At 32.3% G+C, this 27,086-nt stretch overlaps 1 protein-coding gene across 1 annotated transcript in view; it reads right to left on the bottom strand.

The window, feature by feature from the left end:
• LOC145294233 (gastric triacylglycerol lipase-like) overlaps positions 1 to 27,086 on the bottom strand; it is an 81,471-nt gene that overhangs the window by 49,930 nt on the left and 4,455 nt on the right. Inside the window, exon 2 of the mRNA XM_080141339.1 lies at positions 7,454 to 7,652. Within this exon, the coding sequence (XP_079997465.1) occupies positions 7,454 to 7,652 (199 nt within the window). The remainder of the gene's footprint in view (positions 1 to 7,453; positions 7,653 to 27,086) is intronic.

The following is a 27,086-nucleotide window of genomic DNA, read 5'->3' as shown; positions in this document are numbered from 1 at the left end:
TTCCACGATTTGGATGACGGTGGCTACGTGGTTAACAACACGGAATCATAACCTAGGTATGCCAAGTTCCAATTTGTTTCGCCAACACCCAGCTTATATTGTGCCTAACCTCTTGGAAAGGACATAAACAAATATCGACTCTTCAATGACAACACTCTATCCAATTAATTATCATGATGAGTAACATGTTTTAGAGAACCCAAAATAGAAACTCATGTTATTTAATGTCGTGTGAGTTTGGATGATATACCTATGGTTAATATCACGAGTGAAAATATGTGCGTTTGTAGCGCAGTAGGATTAATTATTTAGAGTAATGAAATAGTTTTGATTTAAAATCAATAGACGATCATGTTGCGTTCCATTATAATGTCAGCAAGCAACATAGATTTAAAATGATATTTTTAGAATACGTTTATATGTGTGCCGTTAACCAGCTATATATACGCTGAAATTTCTAGTTGTAAAATTGCGCTATCCATTTACTAATAAGAATAGAAATAGAGATAATCTTCTAAAAAATTCACAGACATAATACGTTGGCTACGAACACGAAAAAAAACCCTGTAAAGTTAACCTATATCCATAAATGTTGGCAGTATATACGATGATTGGTGGACATGATAACCGTAATCATTTTCATACATTAAAAGATTATATAATTAACGAGTAAACGTGCATTAATTCGGACCAAATGGCATTCCAGTATCAATCGTTTAATTACTGATTTAAACAACGACTGTATTTTAATACATTGCTTTTAAATAAAATGAAGAATATAATATTTTTATATGACACATTTACTCTCTTTTTATCACAACTGTCTATGAATTTTATTAACAGTTAAACTGGTAAAAATCATTATTCATAAACCGATTAATCATTTTTCCCGAGCACGTCTAATCGGTCTCAGACAACCTATCTCACCACCCGAAATCAATTTTATCAAATCATTTGTACTACCTTTTTTTACCTATCCTATTCCCCAATGCTATAAACTACTAAGTCCAGAGACATTGAGCCTTGTCAGTATTAAATTGATGACCACTTAGGAATATTAGATAGTGTATGTGCTCCCCGCTTATCTTAGCATTATTTCCAGTCGTCATAGATTCTATTTGTCACAGGATCTAAGCAGTGCTGATTCATGAGAAATTTGGTTAGGAATTGCGCAATTTTGCTTCACAATTACACGCAGGGATACTCTTACACTGAGTATGCATTATATCTCAAGATTGAATGATAAACTACTAAGTACCTTCCAACCATCTTAAGTACGGCACAAAATTGTGTCCGGTGGTACTGCCTAAATTCAAGAGGTTTAGTGGATATAAGCTTCCATTTATTACCACTACACCAAGGTCTACATTCAATCAAAGTGGCAGTATATTTTAACATTTCGAGTATGGTTTGAAAGAAATAAAATAGTTTACTGACTATTTATTTACAAAATGTTCATCAACCAGGCTAATAAACCTACAAAAAATCATATAGAAACACATGCATGTTTTCTCAAATAAAACCTTACAATCGGTTGCCATGTCGCCAAACTTAACAACCAACTATCCCAACGTTATATTGGTAATTTTACAGATCATTATGAAAAAATAAATGGCAGAACTATCTACTAAATATACTTCTCTTAGACTTCAGATGACATTTTTATGATTTATCTGCATCGAAATGATGTTGAAGTAGATAGTCACCTCATTTGTGCTATATAGCTACAAAACGCACACATTTAAACTGTTATTCTTTAATTATTAACTGCTAATATTCTCCAACAGACTACGTTAACCACGATGGATTCACGTGAGATCATGAAGTCTGACTGTGAACGCGTTCTCATAGGATATTGCGAATCTGCAAATATTGAACAAACATTATTGTAATACCATGTCTATTGATAAAGACTGCTAGTGATGCTAGAGATGGCATGCAACATCTTACCTATCAAAATGACTTTTGTGGTTGATAGTTGACGAAGAGAATATATCATATATGCTATAGCAAATTGTGTCTTAAAAAAGCAACGCAATTCATACACACCCATACATAAATATATGTAATCGTGTGTATCAAATTCCATACGAAAATATATAAATGTCTATATCTTTTTCTTATTTATTTCTTATTTGTTTGATTGGAATAATACAAAATCTCATTTTATACAATGAATTTTTATTAGATCAATTTTTCGAGCGATACTTCAGAAAGATCAGGTGAAGAAATATTTACATGTTGCCGTCCCGGACTTTTGAGAGTTGCAACGGCCAGAAACTATATATATATAAATTTTTTTTCTTCAATGAAAAAAAGTTATAACTGTTGATATAGTTTTGTGTAAATCTAGTAAAATATATTAATGATGTATTTTGTTTTGAAAATGTTATGTTGAACAAATATTGTAAATTGTCTTAAATGCATGTTATTGTATTTCACATCAGGAATTCCAAGTTTTAATTAAATATACATTAAAATCCAAAGAAACAAGCAATAGGAAAATAAGTAAAATAGGAAACAATAATTTAAGACGAATGGTAGGCTTAGAAATCAGTTAGAATTTTAGAGAGGGGACAAGATAAATTACGTAAACTGGTATTTTGAGAGTTTTCAGATGTGATAAGCCGAAAGAAAGAATTTTATTTGACAATTTTTTTATGATGCCCATAACATTTTTCCCAAGAAGAGTAACTTGGTAGGGAGATGATAAGAACTAGAGGTGCCCCTAATTATAATAATACAGATGAGAACCTGCGATATTGTGTGCTTTTAAAGCATGCCGCATGTAATGATTTTGAGCAGAGGATAAGTCTCGGCACAATAATTTAAAAAGACAAGCGTTGGAAGGATACGAGAATCCTCATGAAAAAAAGGGCTATGAAAGTCCAAAGGCTAATCACATGTAGGATAATGAAGTGAGAGAAAGGTAAAATATACCGTAAGTACGTAGGAAGATATAAATTTGTATTTTTTTAGAGACGCATGAATGTGGGATATCTTTGCTGAATCTTGGAAGCTCTGATGAGAGATAAGGAAAATCACAAAAATCAGGCCATTAGATAGAATTTAGTGCGCGAATAGGAATTTTGACGCAAAAGGTGTTAGCTAAGGGTGATATTTTCTATGCCTTCTCATTTAATTAGTAACTAATATTAATTTATTGATTTTATTATTATTATTATTATTATTATTATTATTATTCATAACTAATAATTACATTAATTTTACCGTTTAACAATTTCATTTCAATTCCATTATACATATTGAAATAAATTGCGTCTCATTTTTGCCGTTTGAATTAAACGCTTTTACGTTGCAACATTCAAAAAATATTAAAACACATACTCTTCTTCCACAAACGGCTTAAATAATTCACGTGAACTTTTTCGAAAATGATTGCTGTCCACGCTACAAATCTCCATTCTTTCAACGGTTTTCTTTTTCTTTTTCATTTCGATACTTTTTTGTGACCAAAAGCGGAGGTCCGCTTGAAATATAAAAAAATAACAATAAAATATTAAATACAAAAAAAGTAACATCGCTTTTCATGTTTAACAAAACCCTCATGAATTTTATATATATATATATATATATATATATATATATATATATATATATACATATATATATATATATATATATATATATATACTTATATGTAATTATACTGAGTTCGTGAAATTCAGTAAATTTTCATATACCAATGAGTTTTAAGCCAAAAATGGTTGACTTAAGGAGTAAGCTACAAAATTATCAAATTTTATAATTGAGCATTAATATACTGTGTAAACAAAAACAAGACAACAAAAAGTGTATTTCAATTTACGTTACAATTGTTTCTATGTCCAGTTCGACAATTTCAAGCATTATGTCGTTTGAAAATTTTCAAAACCAGCATTTGTTCAGACTTTATGAATAAGCACACTTTTGGCAATGGAGCATTTTTTGAAGAGAAGGAAAGAAGAGGAAATCCCTAGCTAGAAAGGCATGCTAGAAACATCTACCTTTGTTGTAGTTACGGAAACTCCCATTTAAATATTAATATATCGCCTAATTTTCGTATCCTTATTTAATAGTAGAGTAATGACAAGTTGCTACAGAGAGCCCTAAGACATTTAAAAAGTTTTTTAAAATATATATCCCATTCGTTGGGTTCCTAAATTAGATCTTCTTATTTCTTTGTTATCCAATACTTAATTTGTAAAATTTTTGTTTCGATATCATGGTCGTAACAGCCTTTCAAAAATGTTACGGTTAGTTTTAGTTTTGTATTAGTGGCACGTAATGTTTATAGATTATCGTTATATTTGTGTTCGGATTTAAGACCCTTTTAGTTTTAAAGTTTAATTGAATACGAGAGTAAATAAAATGGATATATTAAAGATATATAAAAATCCTTGTATAATATTACGGGTGAAGTATTTTAATCTATTTATTGTTATTTAATGTTTTAAGATTCATTGTTATTCTACTTGAAAAATGTTTTCATATCGTTAAGTAGGATAAAATGAAGGGAGATAATCCAATTATATTGTTAAGTATTGTTAGTTAATCTTTTTTGAAATTGGGTCGATTTGTATCCTGTAATGGTCAAAGGGGGGTAATTCAGGCCGTTTGATATTTTTGGTTCATTGATTACTAGAAGGCGTCTATGATTTAATAATTAATTTAATAATTGATTTAACTTAATCAGACAGGTCCAGAACTTGCTACGATGGCTTACTTAACCAATTAAGTACATAAATTTTGTTTTGATCTCAAAGAATGGTCTTAACCCATGGGGTTTAACCGCCTCTGTTACTAATCACTTAATTCATGCGTTGTATTTTTGGGTGTCTAAATAAATAAAATATATATTCTCTAGTTATTATTCTGACAGCAAAACCACTCATGGTTACAAGTGTGTTTTACTCCTCTGGGAGGATGTGTACTCCTGCATTTATGGGTAATAACATTTAGAACAGGGATTGCTGTAGGTAAATAAGTAAGTCACTATGGATTCTACCAACTTGGGGTGTAGGATGACAAAATCTGATGAAATTATATTTACATAAATTTTGCAACCTCCAAATTGCTAATTTATTTTTCTTTTTTGATAATAACTGGTTTAATTGCTAAGTTTTTTTTAATTGATTGGAATAGGGTAACCCTTATTTCAGCGTCCATACTTCTATGATTGAATACAAGGATGCTCACCGTTATGGAGAAAAAACATTCTTAGCTGAGCTGTATTTATATTTCCTATCCGGTTAAGAAGAATGGAAGTTTTATTCGCATGTGGGATTTGTATCATTCATTTGTAACAATTCTAGCTATTTAACTCTACATTAAAATTTAATCCTAGCATCTAATGATCTTTATTATTGTAAAAAAATAAAAAAAAATTATGCCTCAGTAACATTTAAGGCGTGATAGCAGAAATCTATTTCTGTGAAGACATCCCTGTATGGCATCAAGTCTTTTATTCAAAATTTCGTTTTGGAATTCACAATGTAGAACGCTTCCAATAAACATTTCATTTCCCAGGACTGTACTTCCTCCCCCTGTCCACTACTGACCATTTTAATTCAAAAATTTCATTATTTCTGCTAAGTTCCCTAATCAAATCACTTAATGCAGTTGTGTTTCTCTTTTTGTTTTTATTTTTAATGCTTATTTTTGTGCCCACCCCCTTACTGTCGTTCACGCCATCCCTATATATATATATATATATATATATATATATATATATATATATATATATATATATATAAGGAATTTGTCTGTGTGTACGGATGAGAGTTCTTTCCCTATAGATTAAAAACAAACTGGACCGACTTATTAAAAATTGCACAAGAATGGATTTGGGAGTTTTCTTTTGTATATTTTGTATCGGAATGCGTCCGGTAAGTATCAAAAATCAATACTCGAAACTATGATTTAAGAAAAATCTGATTTGACGAAAATTAACACATTTATAAAACCTAACATCAGAAATTCATTTCAGAAATTTTCTCACAACAAAAGCTATAAAATCAACTACATTCTTTTATATGACAGTGACACGCTTGAAATGAATGTTTATTTCCAGATAATTTTATAAAATCAACAGTAAGTTCTCTACATTATTATTTAGATTACAACATATTGTGGACTAAGTCACTGCGAGGTAGACTGCAGAGAGTGTCCGTAGCTAGGGAAGGCAATCAATCGATTTGATTAAACATTTCCGATTTCATGGATTTAGATGAAAATAAAATTGTGGAAGGGTGGAACATTTGTTGATCTGCACTCAAAACCAGACAACACCCGGTCCCTGCTAATGTATCGTACAATTCAGTCTTCATTATAGTGAGCTGAACATATCTGTTGGGCAACAGTAGTTAAGTTTGGTATTCTCTGACATAAAGCTTCTATATTTTGTACTAGCAGTTCCACCAGGCTTTGCTCGGGCCCTATGTACTGTTCATAACTTTATGTGTATATGTATATATTAAAAAGTGTAGATATGTACGGTAATGATTTTCAATATTATAGGCTTCCGTAACTACCATAAAGAAAAGTTGGTAGAGACCGTACACGTCAATTTTTTTAACTTTGATCTCAATTTTGACTCTTTAACATTTATTATTTTGGTCTCAAATTAAATTAAAATGCTTGACTCATGTCAAAGTGACCTACGTTTAAAATTTAAAGTGTTTAGACCCAAAATTAGCGGACGACTTTGGTAGAGTCTTCAAAGGTAAACTCTGTAAACTTTGACCTGCTGCCAGCCAAATTTTCGCTCAAAAACTGATTAAAAAGCTTGCTGCATGTCTAAATGTATGTAAAATTTCAAATGTTTAGCCCCAAAATTGGCTTAATAGTTTGCTAGAGACCGCAGAGGTCAAATCTTTTTAACTTTGACCCCTTGGAAGTTAAATTTTCAGCAAGAAAAAGATTAAAACGCTGGCCTTATGTTCGAATACACTTTATTAAAATTTCAAAAGTTTCGACCAAAAATTCGGAAGAGACAAATAGGTCACTTTTTAAAAAAAAAACTTTGACCCCTTAACATTTATTGTTTTGGGCTCAAATTAAATTATAAAGTTAGATCCATGTCCAAGACACCCCTTATCTAAAATTTCAATTGTTTAGACCCAAAATTGGCGGAGGAGTTTAATAGAGTTCTCAAAGGTCAAATCATTAAAATTTGACCTCTTATCAGCAAACTTTCTGTCCGAAATTAATTTAAAAGATTTTCCCAAATCTCAATGCACCTTATGTCCAATCTCGAGTCTGTAGACCGAAAATTGATAGAGTTATTTGGCAGAAAAGTGTACACAAACAGACAGACACAAACATTTTCACTCTTACAGATATATAGATTACATGGAAATCAAATTTAAACTAATTCAAATGTCACATCAAAGAAGCAAAAGCTAAAACAAATATTTAATGAAAACATACCGAATATATAGATTTCACTTACCTAGAGATTGTTTTGGCGAATTGATTATGAAGTTGGTCGATGCACCAAGGAAACTGTGTTGTAATATGATCACTTTATCGTTCATCATACAATTACTCCTGAGCCAACCGGGGATGCGATGCAATGTTAGAATGTAACCATCTTCAGTTTCCACTTCATGTTCTTCGCACATATAACCACGTGCTTGCACCAGCTCACACTAGAAATGAAAATATGAACCTGTGGATATAGTCCTTATTTAACATTTATATTCCATATATATATATATATATATATATATATATATATATATATATATATATATATATATATATACATATATATATATATATATATATACATATATATATATATATATATATATATATATATTTGCATTGATATACATATTTAAACCCTTTTTCTAATTATTTAAAAAGAAAATACAGTGGGTCGTAGAATTGCATTCATTTGCAAAAGATCTAGTCAATTTGTATATTCTTTTAAAAATTCACTTCAATTAATATATATATATATATATATATATATATATATATATATATTCGGTTTTCTTATGGGATGATCATATTTAGTTAACTATTACGTGTAATTATGTTCATGCATATATTCTACATGATTTATCCTTGCGTAATATTTGCGTAAAAAGGTTACAGTAAACACAAACTTCTTTCTATTCATATGTATGCTTATATATATTTGTTTAAAACATTCAGCCTATCAAACTAATTTGTAAGGTTTCGGTCTACAGGCATGAATCCTAATATATAAAGTATTCGAACCCATGCGAAACATGTGTTTTTTTTCCGGTGCAAAAGTGTGAAAATAAAAAAAACAAAAAACAATGGAATTTGCCACGTGAAGATCGAATATGCATGCGTAAATATAGCTGTTGGTTCATGTTTTAATTTTTAACCTTGCAGAAAACATGTTTTAAAAGCTCTAGCATGAACCTCAAAGGATAAAGTTAATCGTAAGCGAAACGTTTTGGTTTCGATCCTCGCTGGTGACGCACGAGTCATTTTTTTAAAAAACTTTTTAAATCACTATTACATATTGGGTTCAATACAATAATAAATACGAAATCTGCATTAATCAAAATATCATATTTAAGCGTATTTTATGACTGGGCAATGTCGAGCGGTGTGCTAAGAACAGCGAATTAATAAAACATGTTAAAAACACATTTAAAACGGTTAAAAATATATTTACTTTTTAAACAGGAGACAAATTAAGCGAATTGTTCCTTTGTATGCACGAATATAAAATCCGCGAGTATAAAAGGTATGATACTTCAAACAACGAGTGGTGAGAGAATGCAGGAAAGATACTATAATTATTTAACACTTTATAAACAAAAATCAACCAAGATGTTTGATCGTTTTCTTTCAGATCAATTCGTTTGAATATGTTAGTTTATCCGAGCAAAACTCTATTGTTTGATTTTATATATCCATGTGTTTGCACACACACACATACACGCACGCACACACACACACACACACACACACACACACACACACACACACACACACACACACACACACATATATATATGTGTGTGTGTGTGTATCTATATATATACATGTATATATAGATCTATTAAAAGAAATATTGTTTACGATAGCTTCTGTTAAATTCTACTTTTTTATTTTTTCTATTTTTTCATTTTTCTTTTTTGTATCAAAAATGGGTACTCATGCAGAGAGTGATCCAGACATAATTCAGCGCCCCTGAAATATGACGTCAACAGCTTTCCCCGAAATATGACGTCAACAGCTGGAGTGAGTCGAGGGTCACCGAGGAAATTAAGCCGTCTGACATAACATAAAGCTGAGCCAATGACATCATAGCGCGATGGTTTTAAAAGCGACGCGCGTTCGCGCGAGTTGAAAATTCAAACTAGCGGACGACAATTTAGAAGAGGAAGAAAAGAAAACAAATTAGTGAAAAAAAAAAAAGCACACCATTTCGTACTTTCACATCAGAAAAAAACAAAAACAAAACAAGTAAAATTTTGTGCTGATAAGTAGTTTGCAAGTGATGAAAAAATTTGTTATACAGCGTAAAAGCAAATGTAGTCCCTGGCAGCCATTTTTTTCACAATCCAGGAATTAGTAATGCGCATGCGTAACGGCTTTTCAGAATAAACATCCCTAACTTCCCCATGTTATGAACGGTTTTCGAAATAAATACCCTCAACCGTCTCATGTTAAGAAGGACTTTCGGAATAAACACCTCCAACCTTCACGTGTTAAGAACAGCTTTCGAAATAAACACACCATCTTTTCCATTGGGGGAGGTGCAAAAATATTTGTTTTGTCGTCTGTTTCAGTTACACGCATGCACATCTCTAACTACCTAGTTGTGAAACAAAATGGCTGCCAGGGATTACATTAGATTTTACGTTGAATATTATGTGTTTTCATATCTGGTAAACGAGGTATGAGCTTTAACTGTGATATACGCATCAGCATACTCGATAACCTACAAAAGTCGACATTTACAATCCAAAAACCGCCACAAATCAACCAATGAAAGATTGATATAAAAGGAATTATTTAAATATGAACAGAAGTGCTATTGCCAATTATTTTTTAAACGATATTCAATAAAATTTGAATTTCCTCAAGAACATTAAATTTCATAACGCTTATGTTCATTCACCCCGCGCCGGTAGAAGTGCTAAGCGGCAGTTGCTAACTAATAAGAAGATTGTAAGTATAAATCTATTCTTTTTACATCGCATTCCGAAATCATCCTTCACCAGAACTTTACATTATTAATACTTAATTATGATATTACTATATGTTACCCTTAGAATTATATAAAAAAGAGAGATAGGTTTAACAAAACGTTTTATTTTGCAATAATGGGTTTAACTATCAAACAAAATGCTGTCCTTGGGAACCGAACGTTTGATTCTATCTCAAATTCTTTCATTTCATTTAAAATGTGATATTAAAATCCGGCACTTCTAAAATACTACGTGGTAACCACATTTTTGGTTTTAAGTTTGGAGAATATTATTATGAGGACACATTTATTTGATGATCAGTCTGCAGCACTTTTCTCAAATCATATCCTTTTCTTTGGCATTGGTTCAGTAAGATCTTCAATTGTAAAAATTACCATATAGCTAGACGGTAAATTCAGTTGGTGAACTAATGACAAGAATTTTCCGAGATACTACTAAAAATTTCCGCAATATTGGATAGCTTCGTGAGAGAGCAATCTTGGCCCCTAAAAATGATGCTGTTGGTCTGATCAATTATAATCTTTTGCAAGAGTTACCAATCCATTGATTGTGCTATTAATGAAGATCAGGCAGTAGAATTTCCTGCAGAATTAACTACAACTGCCTGGAATGCCACATCATAACCTGATATTAAAGAAAGGAGCTGCAGTTATATTATTAAGAAATCTTGATTCACCTAAACTGTGTGATGGCACACGTTTAGCAATACAATCTTATGGTAGTCATTATAACAAGTAATAATTATATTTAAAAGTAGTAACTGTGCTAATTCCTCGGATTCCCTTTATTCCTTCTGACTTGCCATTTCAGTTCAAGGCTTTAAGATCCCCTCCCCCCAAAAAAATCATTTTGCCATGTCTATGAATAAAGCCTCAAAGTTGTTGAACTTAATCTGCAGACACATTGCTTTTCTAATGGCCAGTTGGAATCCCTAAAAACGTCTTCATTTACATACCAATTAGATGTTACACCCAAAATGTTCTTTTATGTAGAGGCCTTTAAAAAATAACGGGTACTTTACAAGTATTCTCATATGCACTGCTTGAAACTAAATGTTAATTATTGCATTAACAGAATATATAACTAATCTCATCTTTATATATATAATGTACATTAAATAGTTAAAATAATAGGATTGTATAGTTTTTAGATATACACTCTGATATAAAATTCTAATTGTAACTCTTACATAATATTTTGAGAAAAAGAGGACTCAAAGATAACAGATTAAACTAGAAAAAGGATTAGGAACACTGGCCGGCCTTCTATAAAATGAAACGCGCTTACTACTCCTACTTCATGGAGGATGTAAAAAGAAGCCATTATAAATTAATGTTTCGTTTAATCAATAAGATAATTATGTATGAGGACGGAATATCCAAATATATCAAATACAATCTGACAATATCGGGTAATTCAGCTTATATATATATATATATATATATATATATATATATATATATATATATATATATATATATATATATATATATATACAGTGATGATCATATTTATTGGCACGGTAAAATAAAAGTTAAATTTTGTCTAATAAATTCTAAAAAAGGGATTAAATTAAAGAAAATAACAAAGTATATTATGTATTTTTAACTGGCCTTTCCGATGCAGCAATCGGATTTTAGAAAAAATAAATAACAAAGGAACAACAAACATAATTGCAAAAAACCCTTGTTCAAAATTATTGGCACGATTTATTTAATAATCAATTGTATAGCCTTTGGCCTTGATTACCTTCCTCAGTCGCTTTTCATAGTTTATAACCAAGTTGTTGCACTCTTCAGTAGTAATTTTAGCCCACTCTTCCTGACAATAATCCTCCAATTGAATAAGATTCTTAGGCTTCCTTTGCATTACCCTCAATTTTAATGTTCTCCATAAATTTTCAATTGGATTAAGGTCTGGGCTTTGTGATGGCCACTCCAAAACATTAATATGATTGTCCTCAAGCCATTTCTTAGTCAGTTTAGCCGAATGCTTTGGGTCATTATCTTGCATGAACCACCAACGACGACCAAGTGAGAGCTCTTTAGCAGAGTCTTTCAGGTTTTCATCCAATATTTTAACATAATCTTCCTTTTTTATGCTACCTGTGACCTTAACAAGTCGCCCTGGTCCAGAGGCAGCAAATGATCCCCAAAACATCAAACTGCCTCCACCGTGCTTCACTGTGGGTATGGTGTTCTTAGGCAGGAAAGCTTCGCCAGATTTTCTGTAAATATAAGACACTTTATTATGGCCAAATAACTATTTTCGTTTCGTCAGTCCATAGAACACGTTTCCAGAATGCAACATCTTTATCAATATGACGTTTTGCAAAGGCTAGCCTTGCTTTCAGGTGCATAGGCTTCAATAAGGGAGTCTTTCTCGGACGACATGCTTTTAAACCAGCTCTCTTCAAAACTCTACCAACTGTATGTCGAGATACATTCACTCCAGAGGTGCTCTGTTCATCAACAATCTCCCCAACAGAGATCCTTGGGTTTTGTTTTACTTGTCGAACAATTTTCCGTTCATCTCTTGGGGAAAGAATCCTTTTTCTCCCTCTACCCTCTAAACTCATAACGTGGCCTTGCGATTTGAACTTGTTTATTATGGCTCTAACAGTGGATTTGGGAAGGTTTAGCTTCTTTGAAATCTTATCATAGCCCTCCCCATTGGTATGGCATGCTACAACAAGCTTCCTGACGTCTTCGCTGTGTTCCTTAGTTTTAACCATGGCGATTGAAAATTATAATTTAGTCACTTATAATAGTTTAAATAAATCGGTATCTAAAAATTATCTGAAAAAAATTATTCACTGAATTAGCGTTAAACAAGCATAATATGGCTATAAAAAAGTTCAGAAAGCACGTACACCGGAAATTGATTGATATTATACTGATACTAAAAGAAAAACAAAGCCGTGCCAATAATTTGGAACAAGGGTTTTTTGCAATTATGTTTGTTGTTCCTTTGTTATTTATTTTTTCTAAAATCCGATTGCTGCATCGGAAAGGCCAGTTAAAAATACATAATATACTTTGTTATTTTCTTTAATTTAATCCCTTTTTTAGAATTTATTAGACAAAATTTAACTTTTATTTTACCGTGCCAATAAATATGATCATCACTGTATATATATATATATATGTGTGTGTGTGTGTGTGTGTGCGTGTCTGTGTGTGAGAGTGTGTGTGTTAGATAAATCTATTTGCGTTTTTGAATGTTTACTAACGATATATATATACATGTATATACCTATATATAAATATTTCGTTAGTAAACTTTTTAAAGCAACAAATACATTTATTTAACAGAAATATTACTTTATTGTTAATATGGTAAGTCTTATACGTGTTTCGTTGAATGTTAACCCATAATTATCCATAAGCAAAATAAATTATTTATTTATTTTGATTTAAAATGGCATACTGTGGAAAAGGAAAATAGTTATTTGAAAGTCATAAAATATTTAAAAAAAACTTACTAGTTAATCAAAAGGAGAAATAATTAATGCCACACGAAAAAATAAATTATGTCGCTATCTTAGCTTATTCCAACATTTTCCGCATTTTATTTTTAAAGTAAGGGGCAAGAATTCAGTCAATAAACCGTTAGTATTTTTATACTTAAAATATTGATGATAAAAAACTTAAGTTTTATCATATAAGAATTACACATAGTATATCATTATTAAAAGAGAAATCGTAACAAAATAAATTAGCAAAATTATCATGTTGCGTACAAACCATAATGTAAATAAACATATATAATTGTGAAAATTATCCTTAAATAAAATACAAGAATACTTTATTGAATATATATATATATATATATTCAGAATGTGTAGGAGAGAATAAATCATTATTTCCACAGCCAGACAACAACGCAGCCTACGAGATCCATGAAAGCCTACAAATCGAAAGTCCAAGACTCGAGTTTTGCCTCATTCGGACTCATCAGTCAGACAATTAGCTTACGTTTTCTTTTCACACTCACTCTAGCGGTTTGCTAGGACATTCACTACTATATTTAATGCTTTTTGCTAAACGGAAATCATTATTTCCAATAGGAAACAGTAATTTTAAATTTTTATATACCTAAAATATTTCATTATTAACAAATATATTGTTCTATATAGCCATAATATTGAATACAATGTTATTTTCCTTGTTAATTGCTTGTTTGTTACCGTGTACACTTCACCTGTACGTGTATATGTTAGATGGGCGAAGAAGATTGAACTATTTAATTAAACAGTAGATGGTTATATTTTGCTAGTGTACGAAAGGGGCTCTTAATTTTTGGCCTCAGAAAATTAAGATCACGTGCTACAAGATAACCAGTTTAAAATAAAATGACGTAGCGTGGAATTAATAAATCAGAATTTACATGGATCATGGGCGAGATTTGGGGAACACATAACGATGCGAAAATCTTTTGGACAGAAAAATATTGAAAAGCAATATATTTCTGTGTGTAACCTGTTGCATATGAGTAGTGTGAAAATATATCAGCAGCAGCGAGGGATGGCTGGCTTGCGAAGAGATTAGCAGCAGCAGTAGCCGAAAAAACAGATATGCAAATTAGGAGTGTGCGCGAGAAGAAGAACGAAAAAGGAGAAACATACACCATGTGATCAGGGTAGAAGAAAAGTTGACGTCGAGGAAAATGGATGTGTATAGAGAAGGCGAGAAATAGTTGACTTTGACCGGCGTGAGGCCGGAGAAGAAAAGTGTGAACCGGCCGAAGTGGATGATGGCGAGAAACAAAACTTTTAAGCGGTGTTGAAACAATTAATAAAACTTTTCAGTGGTATCGAACAAGTAATAAAAAATTTTGTTACAAAAAGAAAAAAATGCCGACCCGTATTTTTATTTATTTTATTTAAATTCAGACAACGCATCAAATTTCCAAAAAAACTTCCATGTTTTATGTAAATGTACTTTTTATATAAATGTCATCAGCGGTGATTTTAAAATGTCATCATGCTGGGAGACTTGCGTGGTCGCACATGAAAGGATATATGAAGATATGTTTTCTCCGTGATAAAAGCGTTGTTTAAATGCAATTCAAAATGTAAGATTAAAAAGTTAATTCAACGCATTTTCTAAAAAAGAAATATCTATTTGCTTATGAATCGAATTTTTCGACCTAACCACGTCTTTATTAGGACAGACATTTTTTAAAAATATTTCTTATTCCTCCTGGCGTAATGCCACTATAAAAACAAGGCCCGTTCGATGTTATCAACGATGATTTTTAAATGCACAGGCTTGGAAACACGCGTGGTCGCACGCGATAAGATATATGAACATGTTTTTCTCCGTGGTATATATATATATATATATATATATATATATATATATATATATATATATATATATATATCACAGCCCCTTTAAGAAATTAATTTCTTATCGTTGAGCACTTTCAGTTGAATTAAAGTCGGTCAATTTAGCTCTTATGCATAGATCATCGTATAACGATTAGATAACTGTCTCACTGACGTAAATGGACATTTAAAATTAAGATGTTTATATTCAACGTTATTTCACGCGGTTAATGGTAGCCGAATGGATACGGTCTTTGCTAATCGAGCCAAAGATGTCTCGTGTTGCCGAGTTCGAATCGTTCGACTAGTGTTAATCGTGACACCCTGCACTGAAGATTCCCCAGAGGATGAACACTAGTGTTTGTAGGTATTTAATTATTATAATAAAACATAATTATGACAGCCCCTTTAAGAAATTCGTTTCTTATCGTTGAGCACTTTCAGTCGAATTAAAGTCGGTCAATCGTAGATCATCATATAACGATTAGATCACTGTCTGACTGACGTAAAGAACATTTAAAATTATAATGTTTAAATTCAACGTTATTTCATGCGGTTACTAGTAGCCGAATGGATACGGTCTTTGCTAATCGAGCCAGAGATGTCTCGTGTTGCCGATATCGAATCGTTCGACTGGTGTTAATCGTGACACCCTGCACTGAAGGTTCCCGAAATGGTGAAACACTAGTGTCTGTAAGTAATGTATTATAGTAAAAAAAAAAAAAAAAAAAAATATATATATATATATATATATATATATATATATATATATATAGAGAGAGAGAGAGAGAGAGAGAGAGCGAGAGAGAGGAAGTGGGATACTTATTATTGCCTTTAAATAATAGTTTCTTCAGATCTATTTATACGTATGTTTAAAATAATTTTTAGCGTTATTCTATTTACTATATTTTCTATAGAAAGTGGCTTGTATCACATTATTAACAATCTGGAATCATAATGAATGGTTTATTTAATAAAACATAGCCTTGCACCCAAACACATTTAGCCAAGTGAATAATTCTTAACTATTCCTGCATTGTCTGTAGTGGTGAAATGTAATAATAGGTTAGCATTGCATGAAACGGCCATGAAACGAAATCTCTACAGAATGCAGATATGTTCAAGTTTTTTTTATTTTTACTTGGACACCGCAACAAGATTTCTAACTAATATTTCGTGATATGTTAATTTATAAATCATAAACAATTCGTGTTTTGTATTAATAATTGTAGCAACGGTAATATGAGGGAGAACTGTAGTATTACTCATTGCTAATCCGACACATTTCTTGCCGAATATGTTGCAATTCTCTAACTAATAGATTTGTGCCCTGTACGTGACTAACCCAAAGTAAGGCAGATAGAGATCTACTCACATTTGAAATATTGGTATTACTCTACTCATGAGTTGTGTGCAAATTATGTAATATCTCTATAAGTTTCATGTTGTTCTACTTTACATCTTTCAACTTTTTGTTAAGGTGTAATTTGTTTATTTAGGTGCTACTGTATCTCGATTTGATTATTCTATGAAGCTGCCAAATCAGTATCTATTGTCGATGTTATCATTGTGTAACCTATCAGGTGTCCGTCTTGATAAGAGCGTCAATCACACTGTGTTTTAATCTATTTTACTACGTCGATACCAGATATTAGTTGATGGTATAAAGAATCCATCAATAGACGAGTTATAAATGTTGATGTTAAACGACACGTATCGAGATAGGAAACATTACAGTATCAGATGAAATAGACAAAGTAGAAATTAAGGGAGAAGGTGTAAAGTTAAAGCAATTAAAACCGCTTATAACCTTTAGCCAGGACAGAAAATGAAGAATAGAGAATAGTCATTGCTTGAGATCATGAAGAGAACATAAAACAAAAGAAACAAATAATATTACCCAATCGAAGTACTTGATAAGAGTAAAACGTATAAATATATAGACAAATGAACGAGAGTTAAAAATGAATCATCGAGATAAACAAGGATTTATGTGGAGACCAAATTAAAGAAATTGATGATTCGGAAATATCCCTACAAAATTATCGCGACGCCTTATTTACAGGAAAAAAGTTGAACACCAGCACTTGGGCAAAATCAGGACATTTATGACATCGCACGATGCACTACATTCGATGATGACACTATAAACAGAAATGAAGGCGAAAAGCACTAATGTCCATTGCAAATTACGAGAACCATAAAACTAAATGACTATAACAATACAGCAGAAAATACAGAGACAAATTAGCAATATCAAGACGACCACTAATGTAAATACAGATGACAATGAAATGAAAAACAAATAGATGAGGAAAATAAAATAGGAGGAAAATGGATGCTAACACATGGACACACATGAATATAACTACGGAATTGGCACTAAAAATATACGAGATGCTTCTACTGATAGAGGCACAAAAACACAGTTAATAAAACTACATAAAAGCGAAGATAGAGAACTTTCAGGTAAACAACAAATCTAATGACAAAGGGACGAAACGTCACACATATATAAATGTTACTAATCCTAGGGAAAACAAATATGACTGCATTATGAAACCGATCCACTTGGAACAAAACCAATATCTGTATTGTTAATATGCAGATACATGGTAAGATACACGCTGGAGCCAGTAATCGTAAATGAAAATAATTAAATCGTCTTAGTTATTGAATTACGAACAGAAAACGCATCCAAACAAGGAAATCAGACGATCGACAAGATGACAAAAATGGCTGTCAAATAAGATTTCACTGTTCAAGAAGTTAAGAAGTTAACAAGGTAAAGATTAACATAGTAGGAAAACTGAGCAAATACATGATATTCATCCGAATCTTACGTTATTTCTCAACTAGTTCGTATCGTTTGATAAAATGATAATGAATCTTGTATATAATAAAATGATAATGAATCTTGTATATAATAAAATGATAATGCATCTTGTATATAATAAAAGAGGCGCAGTTTTTCCCCTCTGGACAAAAATACCGTAGGTTTACAATGACACATGCCACATACAAATTTCTTATGTCTAGCCTATAAACCACTATCTTATGTAATTTTATAAATTATTTTCTTACACATCAAGTTGTTTAAATAAAATCCTAGATTCTTTCCGAAGAGCTATACCAGCACTATCACATTAACCTAGAGAAGTAGTAGCCCCGATTTGTCCCCCTATTGTTGAAGTCCTGCCACTGATCCCCATAAACACCGCAGGGATTTATACACATAGTATGGATATTGTGGTTACACCCTTCGCAAATGATTCTTAAACTTTAAATTCCCGTCCGTCGATTCGAAAAAGCATAAATTCTTCCTTATAACATTTCCGCTATTGTGATTGGCTTAGATCAGACGAATCCCTTATTCCAGAATGCACTTCTGGTAACTAAACCGAACATGCAAGCCGTTATCCAATATGGCGTCTACTGATAGAGGAGGCCGGCGTTCTACATTAAATAAAGCGATTACTGAATAGCACTGAGTTATTTGCTTCTCACTCCCTCTGTCTCTCTCTCTTACTCGTTTCTTCTTCTCTCTCTCTAAATGTGTCTTTCTAAATGTGTTTAGAGAGAGAGAGAGAGAGAGAGAGAGAGGGGGAGGGAGAAAGAGAGAGAAACACAGACAGAGGCAGATCAGAGCGAGAGTTTTATTTGTTTCGACCATTGTACCGGAACGAGGGAGGGAGGGAGAGAGAGAGAGAGAGAGAGAGAGTTTGTGTGTGTGTGTGTGAGAGAGAGAGAGAGAGAGAGAGAGAGAGAGAGAGAGAGAGAGAGAGAGAGAGAGAGAGAATTGACTAATTCACGGATTGTCCTTATTACATTAGGATTGAACTTATTACATTACCGCGTCCAGTTATTTTGTTTAAACAGAAACAGACATAACGTGGATGAGGTGGAGTCCTAGTAGAACAGTCGATAACAGATCCACGTCGCAACCAACAGGTTTCACGTTCGCACCCATATGGGATTTTAATAATTAAAAGGACGGATCGACAATGGTGACAATGACAACAGCGAGACAGTCCCGTGATACTGTGTTCAACAAATCTGAATTTCTTGGAAACAAACATTTTTCAAAGAAGTTCTGTTTAACTTTAGATACACGGACGAAAAAAGAAAGTGTTTTAGAAATAGTGGTAGAAAACAAGTATTTGCTATGAATGTTTTATAGAGGAGCATAGATGGGAGCTCAGTCGATTAATACCATGAAAATGAGGATAGACGAGAGAACAGCAATGTTGTTTTGGTAAGAAAGAAACTGTAGATGAGAGAAGAGTACATCGCTCACCAAATTGCGACATTAGTTTTTATTATGTGAAAGCTAGAAATGACAGCTAGTGCTGCATCTCCTCAGATATAGCAACAAGTACTCCATCATCGTACTTGACTTTTATAAAGACAGATTCTTGCATCAGAAGTCAGGTAATAGAATAAAACAACCGTCTTTCTAGCAATATATTTGATGTAAAACTTCCGTTGTAAATCTGGAGTTATGGTCAGCTGTAAGAGCTAATCAATACAAGAAACTTCATCAAGGAGGAAGACATTCGTGTATCAACTGAGTCAAAAAACGGAGATCCAAATGGTTGCATGTGAAAGAAGAGAAGCCTAACTTTAGAGACATAAAAAGTAATGTCATTTGTTTCATTATTTCACTGCGTTTTCCAGATAGAAAAAACAAAAGAAACAAAACAATTAGCAAGATCTTGCTCGCCAATTCCATTCTAGTACTGTAAATATGATATATAGTAGCAGGGAGACTTGCCGTTGCTTGCGATTAAATGAGGTTCAACGAATGATTCACATTTTCAATATTTTTATTGTCATCGAAATCGGGCGTATCGCTCATTTTTCAATTAAATAAGTTTATTACCTGCTTTAGTCAGGGACACACCGCGGTGCACCGGGAAAGAGTTTCACATGCTTACTCGCAGTTGTTTGGTCCACAATAAAATCTAGTCTACATTGCATTGTGGAGAATCTACTGATGACTTTATGACATCAATTTTATGTAATGGCTTACATTAAAATTTAAATACAAAAGTCAAGTATCGGTACTAATAGGAGGCTCTCCGACACAAATCTTATCTAAAAACACTCCTAGACGAATAAAGAACATTTGTGCAAAACTTAAAAAAATTCGGATGAACAATTTCGGAGTTCATAGATAACGAATTCACATGCACACAAAAGTCTTATATATTTCCTCTCATTGGCTTATTTGTGTCAGAATATTACAGAGTGGGTTGGAGTTGCAAATGACAGAGGTAATTCTGGAGAGGAGGATCGGCTATCTGGAATTGCGAAAATAACGCCAATAAAACCTGGACTCAGGAAAGTCGAGAAAATCGGTCAGGGCAACGATTCTAGATCGGGGTGCGCCGGCAATGACGTCAAAGAAGTTCCAAATTGGGTACGCAGAATTCCAGGGGATTTGGCATCAGTCGGGAGTGGCCGACATTTCAGACAATAAATAAACAAAAAAATATGTGGAGGAATGTTTATATGTCACGCGTCCAAATAAAAAAAGACAACCAGACAAACACAGAGAAGAAGCGATTGCGGCAAAGAGCAGACATATTATATCTTGGCCATTTCGCATACACACTACCGCCACGCTCTGAATCCTTCATGCTGTCAGTATTGTCACTGGAGAATAAACATTGTTCTAATAATTCTCGTTATTTGTTATTAAAAGTACAAAAGAGAATGTTTTGTTTACATTAAATTGTATAGTGTAAGGATTAAAACAAACCACGGTTAGCGATACGACTAATCTTATGAATAACACAACAAGAACAAGCACTTTCGGTAAAATGCCCTCGAATATTGCGATTATAAGACGCTTAGACAATATTGCACTATGAAATATATAAGATGAATAATGGTAATATTGTCCCTAATGGGCCAGAAAACCGAGTTTCAATCCTCGGGCGAATAATACCAAGAGACTTGAAAATTTTTACTTGATGCCCCGCTTGCTAAACACCCACCATGAAAAGTAGAGAGCAAAATCAGCTGAAGCAATCATGGGAATAGAGTGACACTCTCCCTTACATCCTTACACCTTTGTGTAACAGCTAATGAAAAGGAAGCCATCGAGTCGTACTTCGCTACACTCGACCATTTAGCTTTCTTAACTTGTGTGAAATTTGCACACTATCAATTGGAAAAACGTGTCTTTTATCAAATCTTTTAATGTTCAGATCGCATGATTCTCACCATAAAAATCCAGTAAAAGAAAATATATCCATTTCCAAACTCACCACTATTCAAACAACACACACACACACACACACACACACACACACACACACACACACACACACACACACACACACACACATATATATATATATATATCGCTAATGTTATAATGACCACGAATAGGTAGTTTATACGTATTCGATAACGTACCAGGTGGATCAATTACAATCAATAGAGTTACTAGCTAGTATCATGATATAGGAAAGCTTCATTATTAACAGCTTTGTAAGTAAAGCAATAATATTTTATGGAGTGTCGCACCCTCACTAATCTAAGAACCGTTTTGGTTTTTTGAGGATGCATGAAATGTAAATGTTTGATTTTTATATTTACATATTTAAGCAAATCCTTCCATGAAAATATGCATTTATCCAACTTATAGTTGTTATCGAAAATATACGCTTATCCAATTATTATTTTTTTTGCATTAACGCACATAATAATAATAATAATAATAATAATGATGATGATGATGATAATAATAATAATAATGCTAATAAAATATTGCTCTCTATAATTTGAGCTCTTTTTTAGAAGTTTCTTTAATTTGTTATTTTCTGTGTCAATCAAATTACCTGTTAACATATTAACACAGAATTGTGAGATTACGTAATTATCTTCTAGCATACTGAAGAAATCCAAATTGTTAATCTAAATATATTCGCCATATTCTTTGTAATTAAATATTTTATTCTCTATGGTCGATCCAATTATGTACGAATGGAACAGTATCCTCCATTTGTAACTTGTTCGGAAACATCTTCCTGAATATTCATGAGGATTTTTCCTGGATTTATCTAATCGAACACTTCTCATGTTCTTATAATAAACCAAACATCCCAGTACATATATTTATATTTAGTGGCTGTTTATATAATTAAGAACCTTCGATCTTTTATATATGCATACAATTTATGATATTTGATATTTAATATATGTATACAATTTATGATATTTGATATTTGATATATGTATACAATTTATGATATTTGATATTGATTATATGCATACAATTTATGATATTTGATATTTAATACATGCATACAATTTATGATATTTGATATTTAATATATGCATACAATTTATGATATTTGATATTTAATATATACATACAATTTATGATATTTGATATTTAATATATACATACCATTTATATTTGATATGTAATATATGTATACAATTTATGATATTTGATATTTAATATATGTATATAATTTATGATATTTGATATTTAATATATGTATACAATTTATGATATTTGATATTTAATATATGCATACAATTTATGATATCCCACCCTTTTATACAATGATTCCGAATTCAACATAAGTCTAAGCGCTGACGGTGTCCTTCATTTGATTAAGAAGTTCCTTGATACAGTAAAGGAATGTTCGAATATTAGTATAAAAACATAATTTAATCATATCAAAGAAATAATCACACAAAATAAAAACATCCCCATGATTTATTCGAAATGTCATCGGCTGAACCCCTGCATAGAAGAAAAGAGAGGACATGCTTAAAATATTCTTACCACAGTCTTTCATTCATCTTTCGTTTTTTTTACTGTTATTTCATACACACATACGTAGTATATAGTATATATTACTGTGCATATATTTTTATTGCTGTCTTATAATGATATATATATATATAATTATATATATATATATATAAATATATACACGCTTGTATCATAAAAATTTCTTACGTATATATAGATCTGCATATATAATATTTTGATTGCAGAAATTCCTCTCTCGACCAAAGTGCCGTAGGTTTGCAACAACATATACCACATACAATTTTTTTATGTTTAGACTCTTACCCACTATATTATGTAACTTTAGAACTGTATTTTAGACACATTTATAATAAAATCCTTCATTTCATTCCTACGAACAACACCATCACAATTGCAACCATCTTTAGAAGACGTATAGCCTATTTATTCATCTAAATATCAAGTTCTCTTACCGCCCCAGTCATCACGCGAAGGAATTCTGCAGTTATGACAGACACGGGGTTTTACCATCATAAACACATAGAAATGCCATTAGCTTGTTCTTTTTCGACTCATAAATAATAACGTCTCTCTATCTATATTCCACTCAGTTTGATTGATTGATACCTGATGTTCTTATAATCCGGAATAAATATATTGCCTACATAAACGAACACTTAAAAAATCTCCAAACTCCAGGAGACATAATGCTTTTAGAAAACCCCCCAAAAACAATACATACATATTAACACAGACACTTAAATACTGTATCCCTTAATTATTGGAACAAACCTGTACAAGTAAAAAAATGGTAATTGTGTATAAAACTAGACCCTTGCTTTCAAAAATGATGGCATGTATTACGATTCATTGCCAGTTTAAAAATAAATGTCAATATCACCTTCTGGATTCATACTTATGCTGTTTGAATTTAATGTGTTTTTTTTTAAATATATGTGAATATTCACATTTTAAAACTGTTAAAATATTTTTATAGTTAACCGTATTTTATGTTTATCTTTTTCAATCCACTTATAATAAAAATATATAAAAATACATAAGCTTTTAATCAATTGATTTTTTATTTTTTAATAGCATATCTTTTCAAATAACTATGTTTATTTACGTTAATATGTTATATATTTTGTCAAACTATTTAGATATTTTAAAATATATTTTTTCACAGAAACATGAAAAGAAAACAATCAATGTGTCGCATTTCTACAGTTTTAGCAGTTATAAAAAAGTGGATGTGTAACAGAAAATAGTTTAACAGTTTTAAAATGTGAATATTTCACATATGTTAAAAATATTAAATTTATACAACATAATAAGTACGAATCCAGTAGCTGATATTGCCGAAACATCTATTTTTTGATCGGCCACGACCGTACTAAATTGCGCAGGTTTAAATAAAGTATATTTAAATAAAGTATATTTAAAAATATATTTAAATAAACTTCATTAAAAAACGTAACTATGTTTGAAAAAAAAATGTAAATATGCTTGAAAAAATATATCAACAAAAATATCTTAATACTTTGCCTAAATATATAAGTAAGCAGTTGTGAAGAATAGCTGAAGCATTGTCTCCATTTTATGCTTCCATTCTTCAATTGACAGACCTGCCAGCGTGTTTGAAAGTTATGGTCTGGTTCTATGCACAGTTACCAAAATATATATACATAACGTCCGTACGCTTCAGTTTTAAATGCGAAAACACTTGTTTGTTATATACTTCGGTTTATCAATTTCGCTTTCTGTCTGGAATGATTATCAACACTGCACACACGTAAACTTTGTTTTTTTTTGTTTTTAGTTTTTTTTGTCGCCATTGCACACACGTTTACTTTGTTGTTGTTTTTTGGTGCTGATTAAGAAAATTTCATTAATATTTTGCTGAGACGATTAGTTTTCGATCTATAAACACCGTGATTATGCACTAACCGCCAGGTTTGTATGCGCACGCGATATACAAATCTACTTCTCTCCTACCGAAACCACTATTTGTTTAAACATATCATTTACGGATGGGTATGCTGACAACGAATATCACAGTTAAATTTTTGGGGAATAATTTTACCCCCAAAATGGGGTGTCTACTCCGAAAGCTGATCTTAACATGGGGAGATTTGTGGTATCTATTCCGAAAGTCATGCGTAATGTGGAGAGGTTAGGGGTGTCCATTCCAAAAGTCGTCTGTAACATGGGGAGGTTAGGGGTGTCTATATCGAAAACCGTTCTAAATATGAGGGGTTTGGGAGTGTCTATTCTTAAAGCCGTTCTTAACATAGGGATGTTGGGTTGTCTACCCCAAAAGCCGTTCTTAGCATGAAGATGTTGGTGGCGTTCGCAATTATCCAGAGACACAGTGGCCACCACCAACAACCGTAGTTTAATCTTTACAATGGGGAGGGAGTCAGGCTTCTACCAAGCAACGCCGGTTAACGGTCCTGCTAGTGTATATATATATATATATATATATATATATATATATATATATATATATATATATATGTTTCAGTGTTTACTTGAACAGTCTTTAATACAAGGGTAGAAATTAGTCGTAGTGTAGACCATGTAGCAGTTAAACTACACAGAACCACACATACACACATACGTACACACACATACATGTACATATGATGAATTCTCCCGTCGATTTCGACGCATGAGCTTCCGCCATAACAACTAAATTTCTCGGAAATCCACACAGGTTATTTGTTTTTATATTACTGCTAAATTTTGTCGGCGCAGATGACTTCCACAGGACAGAATATACATTAAACCGCAGGTTTTCTCATCAAAGTTACCTACTCCGAGATACATGTTTTTCCAAATACCAATCTGGAAATTTCTACAACTCGGCGATTTGCATACAACGCCTAAACTTACCAAATGATCAACCATTTGGTACTGGTCAGGCTCAAGCTGATCTGGCGAGAACAGGTGTGTCAACGATTGGGCCAGCTCTTTATTGCTGAATATTCGTTTATACAGTTTTCATTTGATGCATCAGCAGCAATGATTCTGCTATCAATGTCTTTCTCAACCGCAACACTTGTGAATAGGATGATGACGAGATAAATAAACTGCTCCACATTTTCTAGTTATATTTCCCTAATGCTCCTGAACATCAAACTGAGGAGTTGTAATTTGGTCTTTGCTTTTGGTTTCGGTCTTGGCTAAGTTGATGTTGAGCCTATATCGCATGTAAGCTCCTGAGAAGTTGTCTGTCAATATCTGTAGATCTTCAATAGTATGGGTTAGGGCACAGTTGTCGGCTTATTGCAACTCGGTGATTCCTGTGTAGTTTGTACGTACTTTGGACCTGAGGCAGACAATATTAAAAAAACGCCGTCCATTCGGTATCGTAGTGCCATTCCGGGGGTGTTTTCTGGAATTTCATATAGCATTGCTGCCATACAGATAGAAAAAACGTATTGGAGCAAGCACATAGCCTTGCTTTAGGTCATCTGTGATGAGAAAAAGAATCATATGCCAGTTTGGTGTTGTACTCGGCTCATCATTCCGACATGAAGACCTTGAATAAGCGAGATCAATTTAGTTGGAGAGCCGAAGCGTTCGAGCGCTTGCCACATAGCCGTCCATGAGATGGAGTCAAGCGCCTTTTCCAAATCATAGAATATCATGCCAAGGGCCTGTTGGTGTTTTTGCATATCTCCTGGTCCTGTCTTGTGCAGAAAATCATATCAATTAGGTCTGAAAGATTAGAGCATTTTCATAAAGCCAAACTGCGTGATAT

This window comes from Euprymna scolopes, chromosome 15 (genome assembly GCF_053919585.1).
Source record: "Euprymna scolopes isolate OS-2025 chromosome 15, ASM5391958v1, whole genome shotgun sequence".
In the NCBI taxonomy this organism is placed as follows: domain Eukaryota; kingdom Metazoa; phylum Mollusca; class Cephalopoda; order Sepiida; family Sepiolidae; genus Euprymna; species Euprymna scolopes.
Note: the sequence above shows the minus strand (reverse complement) of the source record. Positions and strands in the feature narration are given on the sequence as shown.